Raw genomic sequence first — 26,153 nt, 5'->3', positions numbered from 1 at the left:
AAGCATGCACATTTGGCAAATCAAAAGGGGGAAAGAAAGTCACATTTGTGGGTTTCAGTGTGCCAGTGGTGGATTAGCAATAGAATCTTACATTATGTTATAAGGAGGAAACCACTCTTTAAATATTGGCTGGAAAGTCACACCCTTAATCACTTGCAGTGTGTTTTAGAAATTGGCACTATTGTAAAAATCTTTTACAATAGATTTGTCAGAATGTCCTAAGCAGAGAAGAATATGGAAGGTTGCTGCATTTCTTGGTAGATCAGAAAAGCGAGTGTGTTGAGAAGAATACATATCGAGAAGTATATACTGTTTAAGGTTCCTGTCTCTTCAGTCATCTTACTTGGAATGGTTGGAGAATTTTCCTGAAGTGGCTAATGTACCGTAAGTAGACAATGTGAGTACGTCTATCACGTGTGACCAAGACAGAAAAGAAGGGAATAAAATAAGGTCAATACCTCATTAGCTTTAGAGCCTCAGATCACATTTTTCATGGGTTACTCCCCTTTACAGAAGATGTCGGTAGACTGTATATTCTTTAATTTGGGGCGGGGGGAGGAAGAAGGAGGATATTTTATTCTTTGTCTCTCGTCACTGTGGATATATATGTTCATTAAATATCTGTTTTCCTTTAATTAAAAAAATTAAGCCTTGGAGAAAGGCTTCTAATGCTATTAATTTGATGTAGAAAGTCTACTTTATACTAGTCGGTTTGAAGAATATGAATTCATTCTTTTTTTCCCTCCCTTCCTTTTTTCTTTGAAGAATGATATTTTATACTTGTATGTTGCTCTAGAGTCTGTCTTTATTTCTTTATTTCTTCACACCTGTCCTGCAAGGGAGGTGACACAGCTGGCCCACTTTAGGGATAAGGAAACCAAGGCCCCTGCCTTAGGTGAACAGCCACACCACGGTGGTGGTGTTTGGATAAGAACCCAGTCTCCTGGCTCCTAGCAGGCAGTGCCCATCACACCTGGAACCTGTAAGAAAGGAGATGTACTTTAGGTACAATGGACCCTTTTGTTATCCCTCTGTGTTTTTCCCTCAAGAGCTGAATCCCATCCAAACATACGTAGAAACCAAGGAAGGCTTCCTGGGCTGCGCTGAGGGCAGCGCGGCACTGCCTCGGCCCTCCCCGTCGCTGTCATCAGGCAGGGCTGGACGTCAGCTCAGTCTCTCGCCTGGGCTTCGCTCTCGCTCATCTGAGGCTAAATCGCCCTTGAGAGACGGGACGGTGGGTGTTTACGTGGCCTACACGCATCACCGGGAGTCTCAGTGTCACCATCGCTGCCACTCTGCCTCAGCGAGAGGGACACAGGACGCCGGCCTGAGTTGTTAGTGCTCCCCTGGCTCTGCAGTTTGGCTCTTCTGTCTCGGGAGATGGCTCCTTTGGGTCTAGAATCCCTTCTGATGGTCTCACCCGCCCTACTTGCCCCACCATGCTTCCTGCTGGCAGATTTTGGTGCACCCATCTCACATGCCTCTGTGTGCCTTGGAGAACCATTTCCAGATGTGTTTTAGGAACTTAAGAGTAGATGTGGAAGGTAAAGATAATTCTGATACTGAGGATGGCTGTGTCCTCTCTGTGTCCCACTACCCCACCATCGTCTGTAGTCTTTCTCTGACTGGTGAGGGACTCTTTGGATGGTCAAATTTGCCCCCAGCCCTCCTGGGCCATATAGTCTGAAGAGAGCCTGCGGCCGGACAGCTTGGGGGTAGAGAGACAGGCAGCGAGGAACCTCCCTGGTCCTCAACCGTGCGCTTGTGCACTGAGCCTCAGGACGGGGGGGGGGGGGCGGGGGGCGCGGCGGGGGGAGGGAGTCTGGGTGACCACGTGGGCGGATCTGCCTGTCAGTGGGCTGCGCCGAAGGCTGTGGCAGCCGGCGCTGCTTCATGTTGATGGAGAGTCTGTCCAGTTCAGGCGCAAAGCTCTGCGAGTCTCACGTATCCACTCTCCATCAGTCCTGCCAGGCCATCCAGTAGGAGGCGCTGGGATGATTAATGAGCAGGACAGGAAGACAAGTGCTGCCTGGAGCAACCGCTGTCTGCCACCATCCACTGAATAATTAGATAACTGCGGCAAAGCGGGCTCTCAACCAGGGAGAGCTTTGGTAGGTGACGTGCTAAGCTAGTCCCAGAGAGTCAGGGCGTCAGGCCCACGCTCCCCCACTTGGGCCTCTCTAGCTCCTCTGCTGCTGGGCCTAAAACAGTGACAGTCCCCTGGACCCTGAGAGCTGGGGAGAAGGCTATGCACGTTGACAGCTGTGGGTACCCTCTACCCAGGGCAGCAGTCAGAGGGAGGGTTGACGTACATGTTGCCAAAAACCTACCAGTGTTTGCAACAAAAGCACAAACTCCTGGCAAGAAGTCGGGAGACTTTCTTGATCACAAGTGGTATCTCCTAAGCACTTTAATTACAGAGGATTAGCAGGAAGTGCAGTGCTGGGCTCAAGGAATAATGACACAAAGAAACGAAGCAGAGAAACCCAATTTCCTTCCTTTAAGGGGAAAAAATTATCCATTTATTTAAATGAATTACAAAGGAGAGAATGGAGTGTGGCATTTCCCTCAGCCCGGAATTCAGTGGATTTTTAAAGAGCTGCGTATCTCCTTGGTCAGACCAGAAGCTGGGATCTGCAGCCTATCTGCAGAAATTGAACTGCAGGCTCAGAAGTTCATTAAGATTCAGGAGCCTTCCCCCTGGACAAATGACTTACTGATCCAGCCCCTTCTGTGCTGCTTCTCCTTGCGGGCCCTTGCCTGGCTCAGTTCATATTGTACATTCAGCACCTCTAGTTACCCAGAAATTGCATGCAAAGTTGTGAAATAGAAAAGCAGTGGGCCATGTGACCCCATCAGTTCTGCCTGGGGTTGCATCATCCTTGACTTGTAGTGTTCAGGGGCTGGGCTAGGAGGTTTGCTTACAGAAAGACCAGAGGGGGGCTTCCCTGGGGATGCAGTGGTTGAGAGTCTGCCTGCCGATGCAGGGGACATGGGTTCGTGCCCTGGGAAGATCCCACATGCCACGGAGCGGCTGGGCCCGTGAGCCATGGCCGCTGAGCTTGCGCATCCGGAGCCTGTGCTCCGCAATGGGAGAGGCCACGGCAGTGAGAGGCCCGCGTACCGCAAAAAAAAAAAAAAAAAAAGAAAGACCAGAGGACCCAGACACCTACCAAAAGTTGCACTTTGAATACATGCTCTTAGCACACCTGCTGTGTAAGTGGGGCAAGTCTATAGTAATGAATGGAACTGAAATAAGATTGGAGACATTCATGGTGAACAAGAAAATTGCCAGAATGGAATGTAGACAGAAGTGATGGTTATTGTCATACACGCAGTGACTATGTGTGAAACTTGACGGGTTTTACTAACAGGAGCTTTTTTTTTTTTTTTTTTTTTTTGCGGTACGTGGGCCTCTCACTGCTGTGGCCTCTCCCGTTGCGGAGCACAGGCTCCGGACACGCAGGCTCAGCAGCCATGGCTCACGGGCCTAGCCGCTCCGTGGCACGTGGGATCCTCCCGGACCGGGGCACGAACCTGTGTCCCCTGCATCGGCAGGCGGACTCTCAACCACTGCGCCACCAGGGAAGCCCCTAACAGGAGCTTTTTAAGGCCCAGCACTTAATACCCAGCTCCATCTGCAGTGATTCCCCCATGGCATCCTGTTTTTGAATCCAGGGCAAGGAGTTCTAAAACCTTATCATTCACACCATGATTGGAAAATGCTAGGATATCGTGATTCAGATTGTGGCAATACAGAGAAGAGGAGGAGAAAAAGGAATCAGGCGCCTACCCTGTGCTCAGCACTTCACATGTCAATTCATTTCATTCCCACAACAGTCCCATGAGATAGGTGATGTTGTCCCTAATATACAGGTGAGAAAACTGAGGCTCCGAGAAATCTGACTGTGTATAGGAGCAATACTTGGCATAATGGAAAAAGTATGGGTTTTGGAGTCAGAGGTGGGATCAGAGCCTAGCCTTACCACCCGCAATTTCTGTAGCATCTGTTTTCTCATCTGTAAAATCTGGACGCCTATGCACTGGCCTGTTGGGAGGATTAAATAAGATACCATAGATAACAGCACAGCCTTAGCACACCATAGACCCTCAGGAAAAGGCAGGTACCATTGTATGACCTCAGAGAGAAAACCAAGATTTGCACCTTGAGGGGTCAGCCTCATGCCAACCTTCCACCATGACACCCGCCCCCTCCCCGGCCTCCGGATCCACACCTGAGTACTATTCTTAAGTGATAAGAACAAGCCCAGCTGGGACACAGTGCAAGCCCATCCGATGAGTCCAGTGCCCTAGGAATTCTTTACCTTTCAGCTTTGCCCACGGCAGATGAGTTCCCATGCCTCAGCAGACACGGCTGAGATAAGCAGGAGGGTGACCTCACTCGGTATGCACAGTGTAGATTATCCTCTGAGCATTTCTGTATGTTTGAAATCCTTTATGTAAAATTTGACAATCCCTTTCCCCAAAATTGCATGACTGAGATTTCTTCAGGCCTGAACATTGATTGGATGAAGAGGGCATGACACAGAGAGGAATTTAAAAATAACCCTGAATATAGCATCAGGATTTGCCACATCGTATTACAAAAATCTCCTGTCTCTGTGTCTGTGTGCCCTGCTCCTCTATGTATTATGTGTCTTCTGCATCCCCAGTGCCTAGCTCAGTGCCTGGCTCATCGAGTAGGTGAAGTAGCAACGCAGTAACAAAGAGCTGGTAAGGGAGCAAATGCTGGCCATTTCCCCGGGATTTGAGCCTCTAGAACTGTGTGTGTGACTTCAACTTGACTTCTGCTCACTTCAGAACTCTAGGGCAAGCAGTCCATTCCCACAAGTACCCCACTCGGCCCCGGGGTGGGGCTGAGCTGGGCTGAGCCCTAGAAATGTCCATGTTCAATGACTTAGAAGGTGGGTTAAAGGGGCACTGCTGCCTGTTTCCCACAGAGACGCACTTTCATCCCTTGAAACGATCATTCCTCTGCACTCACTTAATGGGATCCCAAATAACATGTTTCAAACAAGTCTTTTATCACTGTTGCCCCTTGGCACACATTTCAAATGCTGGCCATTAAAAACAGGCCGTTTCACAGGCTTCTAATGATGACACTAATAACTGTGGGTTTTTGTCTCTAAGAGTCCTGACGGGCAAGACTCAAGGAGTAAATTACGGAGCTAACTTTTATGTACAGGGTTTACTGATCTGTGAGCTTCAAGGGAACTACACCAGCCCCCCCAAAGCTTGGCAGTCCAGATTACCTTTTCATTTAAGTAATTGGGCCACCTGGGTACAGTTAATTTTCTATTTATATTAACAGGAAGACAAAGAACACGATGTGCCAGTTCTGTAATAAAGTAACAGACGTATCAAAATATTCTACCTGGTAATTATAAATCAATTGAGTTTTCCCGTGACCCGCTGAGGGTTATGTTGCTAATTCATTGTGCATTTTATCATAATTTGTCACGAGAAGATTCCATGCTGCCACACATACTTGTGTCTCCAGAGTACGTAAAGGTGCTCCATCATAAAGTATCCAACTGTCTTAATCCCTGTCATTTCCTGCTTTTGTTTCTTAACAGGTGAAAGTCATGCTTCGCGTTTGTTCCACGTTGGCTCGCGATACCTCGGAATCCAGCTCTTTCTTAAAGGTGGACCCACGAAAGAAGCAGATCACCTTGTATGACCCCCTGACATGTGGAGGTCTAAATGCCTTCCAAAAGAGAGGGAACCAAGTTCCTCCTAAGATGTTTGCCTTTGATGCGGTTTTTCCACAAGATGCTTCTCAGGTGGGTACAACCCCTTCTCAGGCTCAGGCGATATTGATTAGTTTCAAGAAGCTTTAACTATTCACTAGGACCCATGAGCTGGGAGGGTATCTTCCAGAGCACTCTGATGGGTCGCTTCCACTGTCTACACAACAACTTTCGGAAGCCAATTTGAATTCCTTTGAATAGTTCAGTCCTTTTGAATCGCTGGTGTCACACCTTGGGCAGGATTGTTGTGCCAGGATTTCAACAAAACATACTCTTGGAGAGAAGGAAGAGAGAGCCAATCAGTGAATGGCAAACAGAAGCAGGATGAGAGCAGGCAGAATTGGAAGTGTCGGGTACAGCTGCATCGAGATGCTGGCAACGGGTCCATTAAGACCCCACTCCTGCCTGGGCTTCTGGGTGTGAGCATGTAAGAAGGGAAAAGATGTTTCAAGGAGCTGGGTTAGAATTAGCAGGGTTTGGGACTTCCCTGGCGATCCAGTGGTGAAGACTTCGCCTTCCAATTCGATCCCTGGTCAGGGAGCTAAGATCCCACATACCTCTTGGCCAAAAAACCAAAACATAAAACAGAAGCAATATTGTAACAAATTTAATAAAGACTTTAAAAATGGTCCACATCAAAAAAAAAATTTAGAAAAAGAAAAGAATTAGGCAGGGTTCTAGGGCTCCAGAGAGGGCAAGTCCTACTGAGGACCTGGAGTGCTAGGCAGGGAAACTGAGGCTGACGTGCAGTCCTGTGGCCTGCATCAGGGGAGCGGAGAGGAAGAAGAGAGGCTGGGGAGAGCTGGTGTGTTGGTTAGCTATTGCTGCATTGGAAACCACCCTAAGCCTAGTGGATTAAAACCATAAGTATTTATTATTGCTCATGAGTCTGGAGGTCAGCTGAGCATTCCTCTGCTCCTAGCTCGGCTCACCTGTGTGTCAGAGATCAGCTCTGGGTTGGGTCGGCAGCTCTACTGATCTTGGCTGGACGCTATCACATGTTTGAGGGTTGGCTAGTTTTAGGCTGGTCCAGAATGGCCTTGGCCAGCTCACCTGGTCTGTGTTCCATGTTGTCTCTTATCAACCAGCAGCTGTCTTGGGCTTGCTCTCAAGGCAACGAGAGGATCCAAGCTTGCAGGCCTCTTGAGGTCTAGGCTCGGAATTGACACATCATCACTTCTGCTGAATGCGACTGGTCCAAATTCGAGGAGTGGGGGAGAGGCTCTGTCTCTTGATTGGAGGAGCTGCGAAGTCACATTGCAAGGGGCATGCACACAGGGAGGGGTGGAGAATTGTGGCCATTTTTGTTAGTCTGTTATGAGTATAATTTGGAGGCTTCTTGGGGGACCAGGGTGCCAAGATTCCTTAACCAAGGCTCCTGGAACCAATCCCAGTAGAACAGATGTGTACTAGAAGATTCACTTACACCATCTGGTGCAATTCATCTGCAATGAATTGGTGCAACTGGATCTTTAGTAGACATCTATAACCCAGGTTATAGGTGTACAGTGGCCTACTTTGCCTGCATTTTGGCATCAGACACATGCATCTTCCTGACAAATTTCCAGCACTTCCCAAGATTTAAACAAAACAGTGTGCACTCGGGTAACCAATAGCCTAGAGCAGAACCTGAAGACAGGGTGCTGATGGGTACGATTTGCAGCTCTTGCTAATTTCCTCCATGTGGTATCTGAGTATAGGAAGTAGTGATGTTCACACAGACACCATAGGCACTTAGCACGTATTATAGGCTCCATTCATTAGCAAGCTAAGCGTGTGGTTTTCCCAAAGAGTTTTACCATGAGAAGACAAAGTACTCTATGAATAAGTTCTGTAGGTTTTCTCCTCGTTACATTTTTTGTGTGTTGTACCACCCAGTGGGCTCACTAATCTAACCCTGACATTGGGTCTAATAAATGGCCTACAAGTAATTTAATTAACACAGTTAAAACTTTTCAAAAGCGAATCTCCCTAAGTCGTAAGAATTCCAAAGCAAACCCTAAATTAAGTGTGGACTATTAATGGGTTTTAGATTTATTCCGGAAAAGGGAGCCATTTTTATTGCTAGTCTTTGCTTACATTTCACACTTGGTTCCAGAGCTCATGTGCTCCCTCTTACAGTTGCTATCGCTTCAGAATGCTTGTTTTTGTTACATTTCCAATATAATAAATTACATTTCTATATAAATTTGTAGTTTTCAAGAAGTTTCATATACATTAACCCGTTCTACTCTTCCTGGAATTCTGTGGTATTGAAAAGGGAGGTAGTGCTGTTTTCACATTACAGACAAGGAAACTGAGATTCAAAAATTCAGTCTCTCATTCACAGACTCTTTCTTGAGTGGACATTTGTCCTGGAGTCTTCCTATTAACCAATCTGCGTCCTGCTCAGGATGGTGTTGTATCTTTGCCCTCTCGCCATTTTATCCACTAGCTACTACCAGTGTGTCCTTGGGCAAGTCACTCTACCTCTCTGGGTCTCAGTGTCTTCATCCATAAAATGAAGACAAGTTCAAAACGGGCCTCACTGGTCTGCTGTGATTCACTGTGTGGATACACGTGAGGTGCTTAGAGCAGAGGCAGAACACAGTGAGCGCTCAACAAGTGCTACTGTTTTTACCATGCTGTTGTCATTGTTAATAGTAATATCATGCTGCCGGCGTGTTCAGCCTCAGCCCCTGTGAAGGAGCACCCTCTGAGCCTCCGAAGCAGGAAAGCAGGAAAGCGTATAGAATGGGCCTCTGCTCTCAGGCCCCTGTTGTTGACCTGTGAGGCAGCAGCAACCGCCGTGACCCAAGGCGGTCATGAACTTTGCTTTTACCCGGTCTTTAAGGACATCCTCCTTATAAGCCACACTCAGTACCCTCTAGTGGCCTCGGCGGTCACCAGCTGCCCATTGCTGGGGCATACCTCTGCTGGTTCTGGCTTTGGGGAGGTGTCTTAGTCCATTTTCACTTCCTTAACAAAACAGCACAGACTGGGTAGCTTATAAGCAACAGAAATTTATTTCTTACAGTCCTGGAGGTTGGAAGTCCAAGATCAAGGAGCTGGCAGATTCAGGATCTGGCGAGGGCCCCTTCTTGATTCATAGACAGATGTCTTCTCACTACGTCCATTGTGGAAGGTCCAGGGAGGACTCTGGGGCCTCTTTTATAAAGGCACTAATCCCCTCCACGAGGGCTCCACCCTCATGATTAATCACCTCCCGAAGGCCCCACCTTCAAATACCATCACATTGGACATTCAGTTTTAACATATGAACTTGGTGGGGGGTATGGGGAACACAAACATTCCATCATCACTAGGAAGGGTGGGCAGCAGGACTGAGTCCTGCCGGTGGGTAACAGGCTTCCTGCACGCCCAGCCCTGCCTGTGGAGTCCACTTGGGAAGGCTCCTGCTTCTCTAGGCTCAAGGGGAAAGACAGCAAAGGGCCTCCAGGGGCCATTGTCAGCTAACAAACACCAGATGGACATGTTGCTGACCGCTCTCTTCTCAGTGGACACTGGGCAAGAATTCTGCAAGGGGAGGCCTGCCCACCCTGTGCCCGTGAGGCTGCTCCCGTTTCTCTCTGTCCTCAGGCCTTTGGACGGGTGATTCAGTAACGTGCGTGGATGTGGTCCACACACAACCATCTTTCTCTTTGCTGACCTTGAATCTAATACACTTTGTTTTATGTATGGCTCAAGGTGGGCTCTCAGCCTCCTGACCCCCATCTCACTTTATGTCTGAGGAAGGCAGAGTTCATTTGGTGATAACTTCTCCTGGCTCTGCAGAGGCACCTTCAGCAAATTCCATCAAGATTCCACCTCAGTCTCAGGGTTTAGCTCTGGACTCTCATTGCCTAGGCCCTGGGGGTGAGACAGATCCTGTGGTCCCCACCGCAGCCTCATCCTGCCACCCACTTCGTTCAGGAGGAGCCCCCAGCAGAGCTGCTGAGGCCATCACCAGAACAACTGACAGTTGTTAGGAGTGTGGTTTTTCAGTTTCGGTTCGGGAGAGAACATTGATTTTCGAACACTTAGCTTCATTGTGTTGTTGCAACCTGGAGCTGAATAACCACATTCAGTGCCGAGGCTGCCGTCCTCAGATTCCCACTGGGAGGCACGTTGCTCCGATGCCCACTGAGCCCCGGGTTTGCACGTCCTCTGAATGCTTCCAGATCTGACTCTGGTGCTGAGGGAGAAAGGAAGGTGCAGCACACGGCGAGTGATTCTGTCTTCCTGCTGCTGTGAAAGCCTCAGAGGCTAACCAGAGAGATTTCCCAGACCCCCAAGTTGGTTCACAAAATTTATTTTCTTATCATTTGCAGAGTGCTGTATTGGGTGTTAATGGGGAAATACAAAACGTTACCAAGAGACTGGCCTCTGTCTAAGGATGTAATAATCACATTGGAGATGAGACACATAACAGGCTGAAGACCACCCATTGTAACATACTGACCAGTGGTGATTAATAGTGTATACATTGAATGTATCTAGAGAGAAAGAAAGAAAAGGCTGGGTTTTTTGTTTTGTTTTTGCGGTACGCGGGCCTGTCACCGTTGTGGCCTCTCCCGTTGCAGAGCCCAGGCTCAGCGGCCATGGCTCACGGGCCCGGCCGCTCTGCGGCATGTGGGATCTTCCCGGACTGGGGCACGAACCCGCGTCCCCTGCATCAGCAGGCGGACTCTCAACCACTGCACCACCAGGGAAGCCCAAAAGTCTGGTTTTGAAAAGAGAAGGATGTAGATGGAGAAAGAGGAGAGAGTTATCAGGAAGACAAAGCAGACATGCATCACAAACCTCCTGCTTAGATTAGAACCATAATGTATCCCAAGGTCACTTTCCTGAAATGACACATCACCCTTTACCCTCTAACAAGCCTAGCCATTTCATAAGCTCTGAGTGTGTGTGTGTGGTGGTGGTGGAGGTGTGTGTGTGTAAAGGAAGGATCTAGTTAGCAGAGGGTGAATGGAATATTTAAATACTTGCCCGGGGAGGAGGCCAGAATGGCATGAGGTCCATGAAAGCACTCTGCGTTCCCGTTCCAGCCTGTTCGTGCCTGGCCTGCAGAGACAGCAGCTGAAATGTACCACAAATTAGCAGAAGGGTGGTTTGCTTTTAATGTGTGTAATGCTCAGGCTTGCGAGTGAGTGGGAAGTACGAAGGGTTCTGCGCACCTCCAGAACTGCGTTAGAGCCGACCCATCTGGAAATGCCATGGCTCTGGGACCCTGAGTCCCAGGAGAGCAGGTGCAAGTTTCCATTGTTAATGGTCGACTCACAGTTTGTGTCTCCTCTTGTGTCTGCCAGGCGGAAGTGTGTGCTGGAACCGTGGCAGAGGTGATCCAGTCTGTGGTCAACGGGGCAGATGGCTGTGTGTTCTGTTTCGGCCACGCCAAGCTGGGTCAGTGAGAGCTTTACTTTTTCATGCTGCTTGCTGGATTTCCCTATCACTTTATCCATTGTTCTGTATTGTACCCAGAGTCCTCGGATGAAGGGAAAGGTGGTTTCCCGCAGGTGCTGAATTGAATAATCATGAATAACCATTTCTGCTTCTGAAATATAGATGCTCATCCTAAGTGGATTCCCAGTCACCTAGGAAAGCCTTAGAGTCCAAGAAATGCACAAAAGGAGTAGTGGGGCTGTTCCCACTCGGTCCAGGTCAGGGTCACGCCCAGAAAGCCAGCAGGAGAATTACATTTCCTGAGCAGGGGTTGCTGGGGAGCAGAGATGACTCCCCTTCCCCAGAGTACTTGGGTTCAACGTAATGCCAGAGGGGCAGCCACCAAGCAAAGGCCGGACCACATTAGCACCTGTCTGGGGAGATAAGTCTGCCAGCATCCTTGCTTCCCACCACCCAACTGTCGGGAATCCACCTGTGCTGAAGCACCTGGGAAAGGCGGCCGCCACACACCTCTGTGAGGGTTTGATGACTGAATCCCCTTGAAGTGCCTTCTTAATCCTGACCTGTGGCCATCTGCTCACCAGGTCTCACTTTACATGCTTGATAAGTTAGTAATATGGCGAGTTCCAAAAAGTGTCCCTGGGCAGGGCTTCCAACAGCAGCTTTGCAATGATGGAGCCGGTTCTAGGCCAGGTCGGAAAGCCCATTTCATCTCACTGCCACTTTGGTCTTCCTGATCTCTGATCAAAGCAGTGATCCAGATTTGAATGGAATTTGCCCATGCAAAATATACGCAGCATTTAACTTGAAAAAGGATATAAAGTGTAAGTATGTGGAGTGAATCCGTGGGGTGGTGAAAAAAAGAACCATATCAGGGATGAAAGACTTCTGCCTTCCCACCATGAGAAAAACAGTACGGAAACTGGATAGCTTGTAACGTTTGAGATCCTCTCCTCAAGGTCAACTGTGGTTTAATCTTGTCGTTAGTCGGGGTTCTCACGTTCTTTATTATAGCTATTCCATCAGTAGTACTTGGAAATGTCAAATGTTTAATATTTCTCTCACCTTTTCCTTTCCTCTCTTCCCATTCCCCACTCCCCATGCCTCTCTTCTGCATCCTTGGCATCTATCTTGAGACTATAGAATGATGCCTGGACACTCAAGCTGCTTTTCTTTCCTTCCTCGCTCTCCCAGGAAAATCCTACACCATGATCGGAAAAGACGATTCCATGCAGAACCTTGGCATCATCCCCTGTGCCATCTCTTGGCTCTTCAAGCTGATAAATGAACGGAAAGAAAAGACCGGAGCCCGTTTCTCAGTGCGGATCTCAGCCGTGGAGGTGTGGGGCAAAGAAGAGAACCTTCGGGACCTGCTGTCGGAGGTGGCCACGGGCAGCCTGCAGGACGGCCAGTCTCCGGGCGTGTACCTGTGCGAGGACCCCATCTGTGGCACGCAGGTGATTGCTTCTGGGGCTTGGCTGGCTCCAAGGTGGCTCATCCCTACCTCGGCGGCTGGGGCGGTTCACCTCGTGACTCACTCAACATGCAACCGGGGGAGGCTTGCAAGTGTTTACTTTAAAGCGGACTGGAACTTTATGGCCTGCAGCTGCAGGGCAGCTGCTCGCCCAACCTAAATATTTGTACCTTGCATCTAATTGACAATGAACAGGAACCACAGTTGTTGTAGCACTGGGGGGAAATTGAATTCACTTTCTTTACTCCCCTTTCAAAACAAAAAAGAAAATACCATCTTTCTTTTGTTTAGCGACAAGCGGAAATGTTTACTGCTTTGCACAAACAGCTCCAGCCATCACTGGGGCTGTTTATGGCTCTATAAACTGCGTTTCTGGCACTGGTTTACAGCCGGACTAGTAGTGCTGTAGGAAAAACTAATAACCACTTTCTAATTGGAACCATGATATAATTGCTGGAACCATGGAAGCCAAGAGAAGTTCCAGTTCGCCTTTTCAGGATGTCATGCCTGTTGGGAGCGTTTCTCCCTCGCTGTTTGACAGTAGAGGTGGGCATGACCTGGGAGGACCCTGGTTCATATCCAGAATAATCAGGTTTTCCCGTCTTTAGCTATAGGCTCTATTTTCTAGTTTTATCAGATGCCTCCTTTTTAAATAGGTGTTCATTTTGATAAGTACCTGCCTCACCCCAGATGCGACTGTTTTCTCGGGTGAGGATACCCACTCTGTTACACCCATCTACTCATACCTGGCCATGTTCCTCCCCTGCTTAGAGCACCTCAGATCCTTCCACTTCCATTATGAATCCTCATGGTTCGCAAGAGGCCCTACACAACCTTCCAGCATCACCTGCTACCACTCCCCTCCTGCCACTCCTCTTAAATTACATTTAGGTCCCCTAAGGAAGCAGTGCCCCTCAAACTTCAGTGTGCATAAGAAGCACTGGTGATCTTGTTAAAATGCAGATTCTGGTTCCGTAGGTCTGGGATTGGGCCTCTGATGACGCATTTCTGACGAGCTTCCCAATGACTGACCACACTTTCAGTAGCAAGGCTCAAAGGCACCAACCATCCTCCCTCTTTTCACTCTGGGCCTTTGAACATCCTGTTCCCTGCACAGAAGGCTGCTGACTCCTCTCCTCTCGCTCTTCATCTGGCTAACTCCTTATTTGTTGGGTATCAGCTAGTTGGCTCTTCTTCCAGGAAGCCCTCTTAGATGTTTCTCCTGACTGTCGATTGTGATTGCCTGGTTAGTTCTCAGCAACTCCCAAAGGTCCTTACCATGTCTGACTAAAATTGGCTCTTCATAGGTTTAACAGATGCATCAGATACCATTTGGATATGAAACCTAATTAGAATGCAAACTAAGTGGTCATACAGACATTCATCCAGTGGCTCTCAAACTTCAGTCTTCATCAGAGTCACCTGGAAGACCTGTTAAAACACAGACTGCTGGGCTCCACCTCTAGAATTTCTGATTCAATAGGCCTGGGATAGAGCCCTCAAATGCGCATTTCTCAGCACCTGTGATGGAATCAGTGTCACCCTACCCACTGCTCCCACTCCAAGCATTACTTAGACATTCAAATATGCTATAACCGCCATTCACTTTTATAACTCCATTAATGAAGTTCCACAGAGGTGAAAGCTCTGGTTAACTGAAGATTAAGAAAAAGAGGAAGAGACCAACATCCTCTTCACCTTCTTGTTGAAAAATCTTAAACATTCTTTGGGTTATCTTTTCTGCGATAGTAAGTATAAAACAACGAGCACCACAGAACCTCTCTGAAGGTTGAGGATTTTGATGGCCTCAGGTTCCAGATATCGACTCTCATGATTCAGAATTATAGACACAGTTAGAGTCAGAATAGAAGACTGTCAACATTTGACCCTAAGGCACATACCGCAAATCATTCCTTTGAATAGATCAGAAATATTAGTTTACTTTTCTTCCCTCCCACCCCCAGTAGAGGAGTGCTGGTCAAATGCTGATAATATGGCCCTGAGTAAGGTTTACTATAATTACCAAGGCATCTCATAGGATTTAGACACGTTGTCCACAGTGCTTCTTTAATGAATTAATGAGTACGCCATGAACATGAATTTAGCAACTAAAGATAAAATAGATAGCCCTTAAATGATATAGATGAGACGCTCAAGTATCTTGGGTGTTTTCATATGTCTTTTACACTTACTTCTTATGTCTTTTACACTTACTTCTTATTTATAACTATGCTAGTAAATGTGGCCTAAAATTGGCTCTAATTAAATAGCTGGGAAAATTGAGAATTGAGTTAAAGCTAACTAAGTTTTTTCACTTCTTTGTGATACCAGTACTATCTGGACTAAAATCACACTTTGCAACCCACCTGCTTCTAAACGCTCTAGTCTTTGAAATCAAGATGTGGTCACATCCTTCATGTTTTCTTAGGTACATGGATTGCCCAGGATGTTGGTTTGCTGGCCTCTGCAGAGGTCAGGGTGGGACACCTGCCCCCGTGGATCACCCAGATACAACCATTTGCTTTTCACACCTGATACTTACAGATTCTACTTCAGTTGTAAAATGGGTGAAAATATGTTTCATCCAATAGCCTGCTCAGTGTTACTTTTCAGATATGAATAAATTAAGCTGAGAATTGCACATGGATAGAGGCCCTGGTTCCAGAAGGACGTCCAGCCTTCAAGAATGCGGAACAGACGGCCAGGCCCGAGTGGCAGGCAAACCGCCCGCCTGCAGCTTCAGTCCTTCCCTTGTGTCTTCCAGCTGCAGAACCAGAGTGAGCTGCGGGCGCCCACTGCAGAGAAGGCCGCCTTCTTCCTGGATGCTGCCATAACCTCCCGGCGGGGCAGCCAGCAGGACTGCAACGAGGACGACCTCCGCAACTCCCACATGCTCTTCACGCTGCACATCTACCAGTACCGCATGGAGAAGAGCGGCAAGGGGGGAAGTAAGTCGGCCTCTGCCCTCGAGCCTCCTTGGCCCTCCCTGGAGAGAAGCCTCTCCTCGAGGGCAGCTGTGACCTTTTTCTTGTTTGTTTGTTTGTTGTTTTGGGGTTTTTTTGTTTTGTTTTGTATTTTGCGGTACACGGGCCTCTCGCTGTTGTGGCCTCTCCCGCTGCGGAGCACAGGCTCTGGACGCGCAGGCTCAGCGGCCACGGCTCACGGGCCCAGCCGCTCCGCGGCATGTGGGATCTTCCCGGATTGGGGCACGAACCTGTGTCCCCTGCATCGGCAGGCGGACTCCCAACCACCGCGCCACTAGGGAAGCCCAGCTGTGACCTTTTAAAATGTAGTACGATCTGACCAGTGTGGTGTGCACCGATGTGTCTGTCATTCAAGACCGTTGTGTAGTCTGGGCTGATGTTTGCTTTCGAACAACCCAGGGGAAAGGGCTCACTCGGTAAAGATGATCTACAGATGTGATTGCCATGGGAACGTGAGAGAACAAATTTGAAAAAGAAAAATGGCTGCTTCATAGTATGTTTTTGTTCAAAAACCTTAAAGGTGCTCATCATGAAAGACCAACATGTATCTACCAAAGCACCCTGGCAATGTTACTAATCAGTAGCTTGAAGCCACTATATGGACCAGAAAGAAACAAAACCATGTCTTTTAAATAGTCTATAAATCAGACTTCTGAATAACGAACCAGATTCTGGCTGCCTCCCTGCCTCAGGTAATGCCCAACTGTGACATTTCTCTGTAAACACCTATGCCCAGGGCATGCTCTGTGAGCAGCTGCGCCTCCGGGAACCCGAATCAATGCTTATACGGTCCGCTCTTGGCTGTTTTCAAAGCTGGCACCGACCTCGGTGTAATGCTCCATCCTTTGTCTGCCAAGTAGTATATACTCTATGCTCAGGAGCTGAGTTCCAGCACTTAGCTGAGTGTCTCAGGTGGGATCCTGGGCAGTGGGCAAAGTAGTCGGTGGACCTCACTGGGCTTTTCTAAAGCAAGTGTGGGCCACAGGGCTGGGCTGGCTGGGCAGCAGCTTCCAGAGTCTCTCTCTGTCCACTTCTACAGGGCTTTCAAAACGTAGGCAACTGGCCCCCAGTGCTCTCCAAATGATTGCCTCAAGGGCACTGAATGCCCGAAAAACAAATAAAAACCCTGAGTTAAGAGACTAAGCCTGGTGCCTAGAAGTTGTGCAGCTAATTGCCTAATAGGAGGCAATCAACTAACCTAATTCCAGATGGAGCCTGGAATTAAGACATGCGACTGGGACCTTTGGATGGGCTCCCCAATTTGGGGTCCTTGTTGCCCAAAGACTTGGAAACCGGTTTTCCTGGAGATAGCTCTTGGGGGCTTCTGTTCCCCCTTTCCGCATGGGGGAAGTGGAAGATCCCTCCTCCCCCCATCTCGATGCCTTTGTTGGCCCAGTCTTCTGTTATTGTTCCTACTCCTTAGTTGTTGTTATTTAGTTCAGGTTTATGAGGTATAATTTAAATTCAGTAAAACTTACCCTTTTTATGTGTCGTTAAATGAATTTTGGCAAATCTGTTCAGTTGTGTACCCACCACCACTATCAAGATATAGAACAAAGCCATGGCTACAGAAAAGTCCTTCTTGCCTTACTAGTCAGTCCCCTTCCTAGCCCCTGGCAACCACTGATCAGATTTTTGTCCTTATAACCTTGCCTTCGTCCAGAACAACATGTAAATGGAATCACGTGGTCTATATGTGGCCCTTCAGTGTCTGGCTTCTTTCATTGAACATAACGCATTTGAGATGCATCCATGTTGCTACATGGACCAGTCATTCACCTACATTGCTTGCCGCCTGCTCCTTTAGTTTTGACTGGGCCCAGAGATGCACCCCTACCCCTACTCCCAGGACTAAAATCTCACCAGATATCCTCGCTGGGGCCAGAGTTCCCCTAATGCAGTCTCAGACCCGCCTCCTTGGCTACCTGCACTGACTGCTGCCCAGGAATCAAGAGGCACTGGCCATCACTTGCACCCAGGGAGACGTACCAGCCGCAGACCAGATCGCTCTTGACAACCAGTGATGGTGATCGAGATCTGACTGGGGATGAGCAAACTATATTGAATGCGAGTCTTTCAGGGGAGGTGGATTCTCAATGAAGCGCTCGCGTCACGTACAGCACTCCCATTTAGAATAAATTGCTTAAAGAAGGAAGCAAGGGATTAGGATAGGGATGAAATGATCCAGACCTTTAAAATCTGTAACAGAATTTTTTTTTCTTTTCTTTTTTTTTTTTTTTGCGGTACGCGGGCCTCTCACTGCTGTGGCCTCTCCCGTTGCGGAGCACGGGCTCCGGACGCGCAGGCTCAGCGGTCATGGCTCACGGGCCCAGTCTCTCTGCGGCATGTGCGATCTTCCCGGACCGGGACACGAACCCGTGTCCCCTGCAGCGGCAGGCGGACTCTCAACCACTGCGCCACCAGGGAAGCCCTGTACAGAATTTGATCCACAGTTCTCCTAACGATCTGGGAGCTGGCTTTAAATCCTGCCCTCACTGATTTTTCTGAGTTATGTCTTAGCAGCATGAATGTGGGAATCTGAAAAATGTTTATTTTATTCTTTTAAGCTACCAATCATAATCATAATCAAAGCCTGCAGTGAATTCTTGTACTCTCAGCAAAGGGTGACTTGCAAAAGATCTGATCCTGGACCCAAATGGCTTCCAAATGGCTCTGAGCAGAAAAGCTCAGGAGGGAAGGATAATCCCTCCCTCTAGGTTTCTAACCAAGTTAAAACAACTTGCTTTCAGGTTTTCACTTTCTTTCATGGTTCTGCTTTCAATTTGGAATCTGAAAGTAGAGAGGAATCTTGAAAACAAAGAAACAATTAAATTATTTCAACTATAAGAACTTAACGTATAGCTTCCACAAAAGTGTAGACTGGGACATTCCCTAAACCCAACAATCTACCCAAGTCCTCACCTAACAAATCTTGGGCACTTATTAAATATTTAACGTCAAATTCATTTTCTTCCTATTTATAAATTGTGAAAGTGAATGGCTTTTAAATAATAAGTTCAGGTTAAAAGACAAGGCAGATGCTATTAATGGCCTCCAAAACCTAGTGAGGTACTTTCTAACGTATCTGTAGATGAGAACAAAGAAAAGGCAGGCATCCAGGCTGATGTGGGTGTTAGCCCCGAAGGACCTGGGGGCATCACCTGCCTGCTACAGTACCTGGCTTCCAGTGAGGAAGGGAATCCAGGCCAGAATGCACACAGCCTCCTAGCCCACGGCTTGCTTGACTCAGTGCCTTTATATCTGTTTAAAATATAATGAGGAGATTTGGAGTGTTGTTTAAAACGGAAATTTTGTTTACTTATATATAAGCAACAATCCCTGCGGACCTGGCAGCCAGAACTCCATTAAGGAAAAGTTTATTAATTAGTCCCCCTGCAGGGAAACAGAGCAGAGCGAGCTGCTGATAACTGGCCATCAGAGGCCAGTGAAGATGCTGGATTCAGAGATCTCTGCTGCAAGAACTAAACACACCATGTGTATGTGGGCACCTGGAGCTTATACACATATATGCATTTTATAAACACACACGTACATACACATATGCACATATAAGTGGACAGACAAAAATGTTTACAACATGTCCAGGCAAGGTAGAAAAGAAAATTCTGTGTGGACGTATCACTGCTTTGCAGATAGCGCTGGGTTAAGCTTAAAATATTCCCTGCTTTAAAATCTTTGGAGCGTTAGTGGGGCTGATTCTTCACCTGTCGTGGAGCCTTCCCCTGCTTTGCAAAGCTATGTCTGTAAAGGCTTGAGATTCCCCTTGGGAACTGCAGCAATGGGGAAGGGACCCTAAAACCATGACAGTCAGGAGGTGCTCCTCATAAAGATGAGTGAATTAGGAGTCCAAAGCCAGATGCTACGAGTGATACTTCAGTGGAATACGTTCACAATACAGAATTTTCTAAGTCCTATTGATTAAGATGGTTTTTAAAAGCCTCACTTTGATGAGTCATCTAAGCTTGCAAGCAACTATTGCCCAGGACTGAGAATGACACTAGGTCTCTGATTTGTTCATTCACGTTATTGCCTCCAGGGGAAGTGTAGAGGCCAAGTGCGGACTGGGCTGGCTGTGTGTGCACCTGTGTACCAGCACCCGGGCATCCATCTGTGTGTGTGCACCTGAACCGCCGTGTGAGGACGTGGACATTCATCTCTGCCTGCACTCATCTGTTTACAAGTCTTATCTTGGTTTTCTTTTGACCACCAAACCCCTCTTTCCTATATCTTGGAATGGCTTGAATCAGCTGATGCCCTATCCAGGGCTGTGCTGTCTGTAGGACTCTAGAGATCCATTATTTGGGTGGTAGATGTAGGAAAAGGGATCTAGGAAGGAGCATTGCTTCTAAATGGTGCAGAACCGGGCCTCTGCTGTCCCGCATTGCAAAGCCCTGTGCAGCGAGGATGGCCACACATGGCGGGGCTACTTTAGGGCTCTCATGTTCCCCTTGGTCAACAGTGAAATGACAGTTTGATGTTTTTAGATTTTTGTAATACAATTTTTAAGATATTTGGCCAGGAGACAATTTTCCAAACCGTGCAGTGTGGAATTCCCACAGTGGTCTCTCATGGCCTTCCCACCACCTGCATCAGAGCAGCAGTTCCCAACCTCCTCTTGAAGCCTGAGACCCCTGCTCTACCTCTTTCAGCAGATAACCAGCTTCCTGTTTAAGGAGAAGAAAGTCAGTCTGGCTATGACCTCAGCTTCTGTCCTCTTAGCATCAAACCTCCTTGTCCCTGTACCTCATTTTCCCCCACTCCTTTCCCATAGGTCTGCTTCCTCCCATCTCCTTGCCTTCCTTATCCTTTCCCCTTCTGCCTTTTCTGGGACCCCACCAATTGGGACTCCATCAATCGTCTTTTTGTGCTTCTATTTTCAGTCTCTCCTACCACTGAAGTCAGGGCTGTCTCATCTTGGAAGGAAGGGAAAGGAAGGAACAATAACGTCAACAATAAAAAACCTTGTCTGTACCCTACTACCCCCTTGAGCTGCCTCCCCATAAGTCTTTCAGATTCTCCCCTCTGTGGAATATCTTTCTCCTTTAAGTCCCATAGCAGTTTGGGGGATGTGAAGCCACTGCCTTACTCACCTTATATCTCAGCCATTCTGGGCTTTCTAAGCCCCATCAGACTACAGGCTCCCTGAGGACAGGGTCCCCTGTCATCTGGCCCCCTGTCCTCCACAGCCTAGAGGTGTGCCTGCACATCAGACCTTACATGTCACACCACATGAAATGTGTGCTGTATGTTAAACAGTGAGTGAATTTCTCCATTACGTAGTTGCAGCTGTTTCAGAAAGAGAGCAACCATTCAATTACTTTTTGGGTAAGCAGGTGGTGTGAGTTCACAGCCCTGTTATACAACAGGGTCAGAAGGAGTTATCAGTTAACGAGAAAGTTAGGTTAAAAAGGGAAATCATATAAAAGGATACATTCATGTCTTAAAACACTTTCAGCTTAAAACATACAATTGTGTGTTTATTCATCGGTCTTCTGATACAGGGCCATGGCTTTCTCTTTGAGATGAGTTTTCAGCTTCAGATTCTGACTTTTGTAAACCACACTCATTAATAATAGTCTGGTTTTTGCTTTCAATTTCTTCTGAGCAATTGAAGAACTTAAGAGACACTTGTGCAGCTAACTGGGTATAGACTTTCCCTAGATTCTTACAATTTTTTCTACTCTGTAATTTCTCATTCACACCTGACTCAGCATCTTTTTTCAAAAATTAACTCATTTTAATCACATCTTTCCAAAGCATTGATTTCAGGTTTTTTTTAGAAATATTAGCTCTCTTTACATAATCATATTTTATTGGTTTACATAATATTTGATTATATTTTTATTTATAATATCAAGTACAAGTGGCATAATTAGGTTTAGGAGGAAACCCAGCTGACCTGTTGATAAGTGTACAGCTCATGTTTTTGGTGCAAAAGTGCATAGACAAACTGGGAACAGCCAACACACCTCACAAGCATACAACGTGCTGTGGGCATCAGGCAGCGTGCCTGACACAGCTGACGGAGGGCCTTGGTTAACCTGGCCAAGTGGCAAGACCATGGTTCCCAAACTTTGCTGCACAAGAGAATCACCTGGGGAGATTTTCGGCTAACCCCAGTGCCTGTGTCATTCTCCAGACCAATTACATTAGAAAGCCTGGGAGTGGGAGCCAGGCATCTGTATTTTCTAAAGATTCCACGGTGATTCTGATATGCAGCAAAGTTTGGGAACCACTAAGTTATAGGAAAGTGAGTTAAAAGAGTTTCTACATGCTTTATAGTTAGCTCTGGATTTTTGTCTTAGATTCAGCATCTGTTTTCTATGAGATCTTAAGTGATTTATTTAACATCTGTGAACCTCAGTTTCCTCATCTGTGTAAAATAGTGCCAGTTCTTGCACTACAGGATCATTGTAGGAATTAAGTGATTTTAGGAGAATTTAGCATTTCCTGGCACCATGAACATGAGCTGGGAGAGTCACTCAGGAGTGAATTAGTATATTGTTTCCTGTGGGAGAGTAAGGCATGTGGGTAATTTCATTTGGTCAAAGTCTAGACTTGAAATATACATATTCAAATATAAATAGTCTCAAGGCAGACTGGGTTATGTTCTAAACCTTGAAGCTGTGACCTCAGAAATCTGAAAAGTCCATGAGGAACCTGCTTCTTACCTGCCATTAATTATCACCTATTTTGTTCATTGATTCTAGAACTTCTTTCTCTCCAGCCACCTGCAGTCATGGAAATTCATGGTCACAGCAGGTGGCCTGTGCTCACTCACTTTGTACCATTTCAGATTTAGCACCATGTGTGAAGTTCAGAATTCTGTGACTAGTGAAACTCCAGTGGATATAGAGCAAAGTTGATTTTCCATTGTTAAAAATGTGACTCTCATTGTGACTCATGCAGGTATAATTATAGGTATTTTAAAATATTATTCTTCAGCCCAGTCTAAACTGTGCCTTTTGTTCTCTGTGTTCTGTTTTACTACATGCACATTATGCATTTTATTCCATTACATCAAATGGACTACTGAAAGTCCAAATTGGTCCCTGTCTTTGCCCTTTAATCTGTGGAGCGAATGAAATATCTGAGCCTCTCCTGTCTATATAATTAGGTTGCAAAACAGATGACAGTTTGCTTTAAAAATAACTATTTCCCTTGCACACTGCCGTGGACTGATCTTGCATGATACAAAATGGGATAAAAGAGAAGTAACATATTATGTCTTTCCTTTTAAGGATTTTAAAAAAATTAATTTTACTTATTTATTTTTTTAACATCTTTATTGGAGTATAATGCTTTACAATGGTGTGTTAGTTTCTGCTTTATAACAAAGTGAATCAGCTATACATATACATATATCCCCATATCTCCTCCCTCTTGCGTCTCCCTCCCACCCTCCCTATACCACCTCTCTAGGTGGTCACAAAGCACGGAGCTGATCTCCCTGTGGTATGCGGCTGCTTCCCACTAGCTATCTATTTTACATTTGGTAGTGTATATATGTCCATGCCACTCTCTCACTTCGTCCCAGCTTACCCTTCCCCTTCCTCATGTCCTCAAGTCCATTCTTGAGGATTCAGATGTAGATCTGCATCTTTATTCCTGTCCTGCCCCTAGGTTCTTCATAAACTTTTTTTTTTAGACTCCATATATATGTGTTAGCATATGGTATTTGTTTTTCTCTTTCTGACTTACTTTACTCTGTATGACAGACTCTAGGTCCATCCACCTCACTACAAATAACTCAATTTTGTTTCTTTTATCGCTGAGTAATATTCCATTGTATATATGGGCCACATCTTCTTTATCCGTTCATCTGTCCATGGACATTTAGGATGGTTCCATGTCCTAGCTATTGTAAATAGTGCTGCAGTGAACATTGTGGTATGTGTCTCTTTTTGAATTATGATTTTCTCTAGGTATATGCCCAGTAGTGGGATTGCTGGGTCGTATGGTAGTTCTATTTTTAGGTTTTTTTTTTTTTTTTTTTGCAGTACGCGGGCCTCTCACTGTTGTGGCCTTTCCCGTTGCAGAGCACAGGCTCCGGACGCGCAGGCTCAGCGGCCATGGCTCACGGGCCCAGCCGCTCCGCGGCATGTGGGATCTTCCCGGACTGCTGCATCGGCAGGCAGACTCTCAACCACTGCGCCACCAGGGAAGCCCTATTTTTAGATTTTTAAGGAACCTCCATACTGTTCTCCATAGTGGCTGTACCAGTTTACATTCCCACCAACAGTGCAAGAGGGTTCCCTTTTCTCCGCACCCTCTCCAGCATTTATTGTTTCTAGATTTTTTGATGATGGCCGTTCTCTCTGGTGTGAGGTGATGCCTCATTGTAGTTTTGATCTGCATTTCTCTAATGATTAGTGATGTTGAGCATCCTTTCATGTGTTTGTTGGCAGTCTGTATATCTTCTTTGGAACAATGTCTATTTAGGTCTTCTGCCCATTTTTGGATTGGGTTTTTTGTTTTTTTGATATTGAGCTGCATGAGCTGCTTGTAAATTTTGGAGATTAATCCTTTCTCAGTTGCTTCATTTGCAAATATTTTCTCCCATTCGGAGGATTGTCTTTTCATCTTGTGTATGTTCTCTTTTCCTTGCTATATTTTCCTTGAATTTTTCTTGCATTTTATTTATTTTTTATAGAGCAGGTTCGTATTAGTTATCTATTTTATACATATTAGTGTATATATGTCAATCCCAATCTCCTAATTCATCCCACCACCATCGCCCTTCCACACCCACTTTCCCCCCTTGGTGTCCATATGTGTGTTCTCTACATCTGTGTCTCTATTTCTGCCTTTCAAACCGGTACCTGTACCATTTTTCTGGATTCGACATATATGCATTAATATACGATATTTGTTTTTCTCTTTCTGCTCTTTATTTATTTTTGTTTTTATTTCCATTTCTCTAGGAGGTGGGTCAGAAAGGATCTTGCTGTGATTTATGTCATAGAGTGTTCTTCCTATGTTTTCCTCTAAGAGTTTGATAGTGTCTGGCCTTACATTTAGGTCTTTAATCCATTTTGAGTTTATTTTTGTGTATGGTGTTAGGGAGTGTTCTAATTTCATTCTTTGAAATATAGCTGTCCAATTTTCCCAGCACCACTTATTGAAGAGACTGTCTTTTCTCCACTGTATATTCTTGCCTCCTTTATCAAAGATAAGGTGACCATATGTGTGTGGATTTATCTCTGTGCTTTCTATCCTGTTCCACTGATCTATATTTCTGTTTTTGTGCCAGTACCATACTATCTTGATTACTATAGCTTTATAGGATAGTCTGAAGCCCAGGAGCCTGATTCCTCCAGCTCTGTTTTTCTTTCTCAAGATTGCTTTGGCTCTTCAGGTCTTTTGTGTTTCTATACAGATTTTGAAATTTTTTGTTCTAGGTCTATGAAAAATGCCATTGGTAGTTTGAGAGGGATTGCATTGAATCTGTAGATTGCTTTGGGTAGTATAATCATTTTCACAATGTTGATTCTCCAATCCAAGAACATGGTATATCTCTCCATCTGTTTGTATCATCTTTAATTTCTTTCATCAGTGTCTTATAGCTTTCTGCATACAGGTCTTTCATCTCCTTAGGTAGGTTTATTCCTAGGTATTTTATTCTTTTTGTTGCAATGGTAAATGGGAGTGTTTCCTCAATTTCTCTTTCAAATGTGTTATCATTAGTGTATAGGAATGAAAGAGATTTCTATACATTAATTTTGTATCCTTCTACTTTACCACATTCATTGATTACCTCTAGTAGTTTTCTGGTAGCATCTTTAGGATTCTCCATGTATACTATCATATCATCTGCAAACAGTGACAGCTTTACTTCCTCTTTTCCAATTTGGATTCCTTTTATTTCTTTTTCTTCTCTGCTGTGGCTAAATCTTCCAAAGCTCTGTTCAATAATAGTGGTGAGAGTGGACAACCTTGTCTTCTTCCTGATCTTAGAGGAAACGGTTTCAGTTTTCACCATTGAGAATGATGTTGGCTGAGCGTTTTTCATATATGGCCTTTATTATGTTGAGGTAAGTTCCCTCTGTGCCTACTTTCTGGAAGGTTTTTGTCATAAATGGGTGTTGAAGTTTTTCAACAGCTTTCTCTTCATCTACTGAGATGATCATATGGTTTTTCTCCTTCAATTTGTTAATATGGTGTATCACATTGATTGATCTGCGTATATTGAAGAATCCTTGCATTCCTGGGATAAACCCCACTTGATCATGGTGTATGATCCTTTTAATGTGTTGTTGGATTCTGTTGGCTAGTATTTTGTTGAGCATTTTTGCATCTTTGTCCATCAGTGATATTGGCCTGTAGTTTTCTTTCTTTGTGACATCCTTGTCTGGTTTTGGTATCAGGGTGATGGTGGCCTCGTAGAATGAGTTTGGGAGTGTTCCTCCCTCTGCTATATTTTGGAAGAGTTTGAGAAGGATAGGTGTTAGCTCTTCTCTATATGTTTGATAGAATTCACCTGTGAAGCCATCTGGTCCTAGGCTTTTGTTTGTTGGA

The 26,153-nt window shown here is 46.0% G+C and overlaps 1 protein-coding gene across 1 annotated transcript in view; it reads left to right on the top strand.

The window, feature by feature from the left end:
* The window catches only part of KIF26B (kinesin family member 26B), a gene marked incomplete at both ends in the record, with an annotated part of 500,266 nt that overhangs the window by 399,913 nt on the left and 74,200 nt on the right, over positions 1 to 26,153 (top strand). The window contains 4 exons of the mRNA XM_082652451.1: positions 5,598 to 5,804; positions 11,063 to 11,156; positions 12,351 to 12,613; positions 15,395 to 15,578. Of these exons, the coding sequence (XP_082508577.1) occupies positions 5,598 to 5,804; positions 11,063 to 11,156; positions 12,351 to 12,613; positions 15,395 to 15,578 (748 nt within the window). The remainder of the gene's footprint in view (positions 1 to 5,597; positions 5,805 to 11,062; positions 11,157 to 12,350; positions 12,614 to 15,394; positions 15,579 to 26,153) is intronic.

This window comes from Grampus griseus (genome assembly GCF_964374135.1).
Source record: "Grampus griseus genome assembly, chromosome: 1".
NCBI lineage: Eukaryota > Metazoa > Chordata > Mammalia > Artiodactyla > Delphinidae > Grampus > Grampus griseus.
This window is presented reverse-complemented; position numbering and strand designations above follow the sequence as displayed.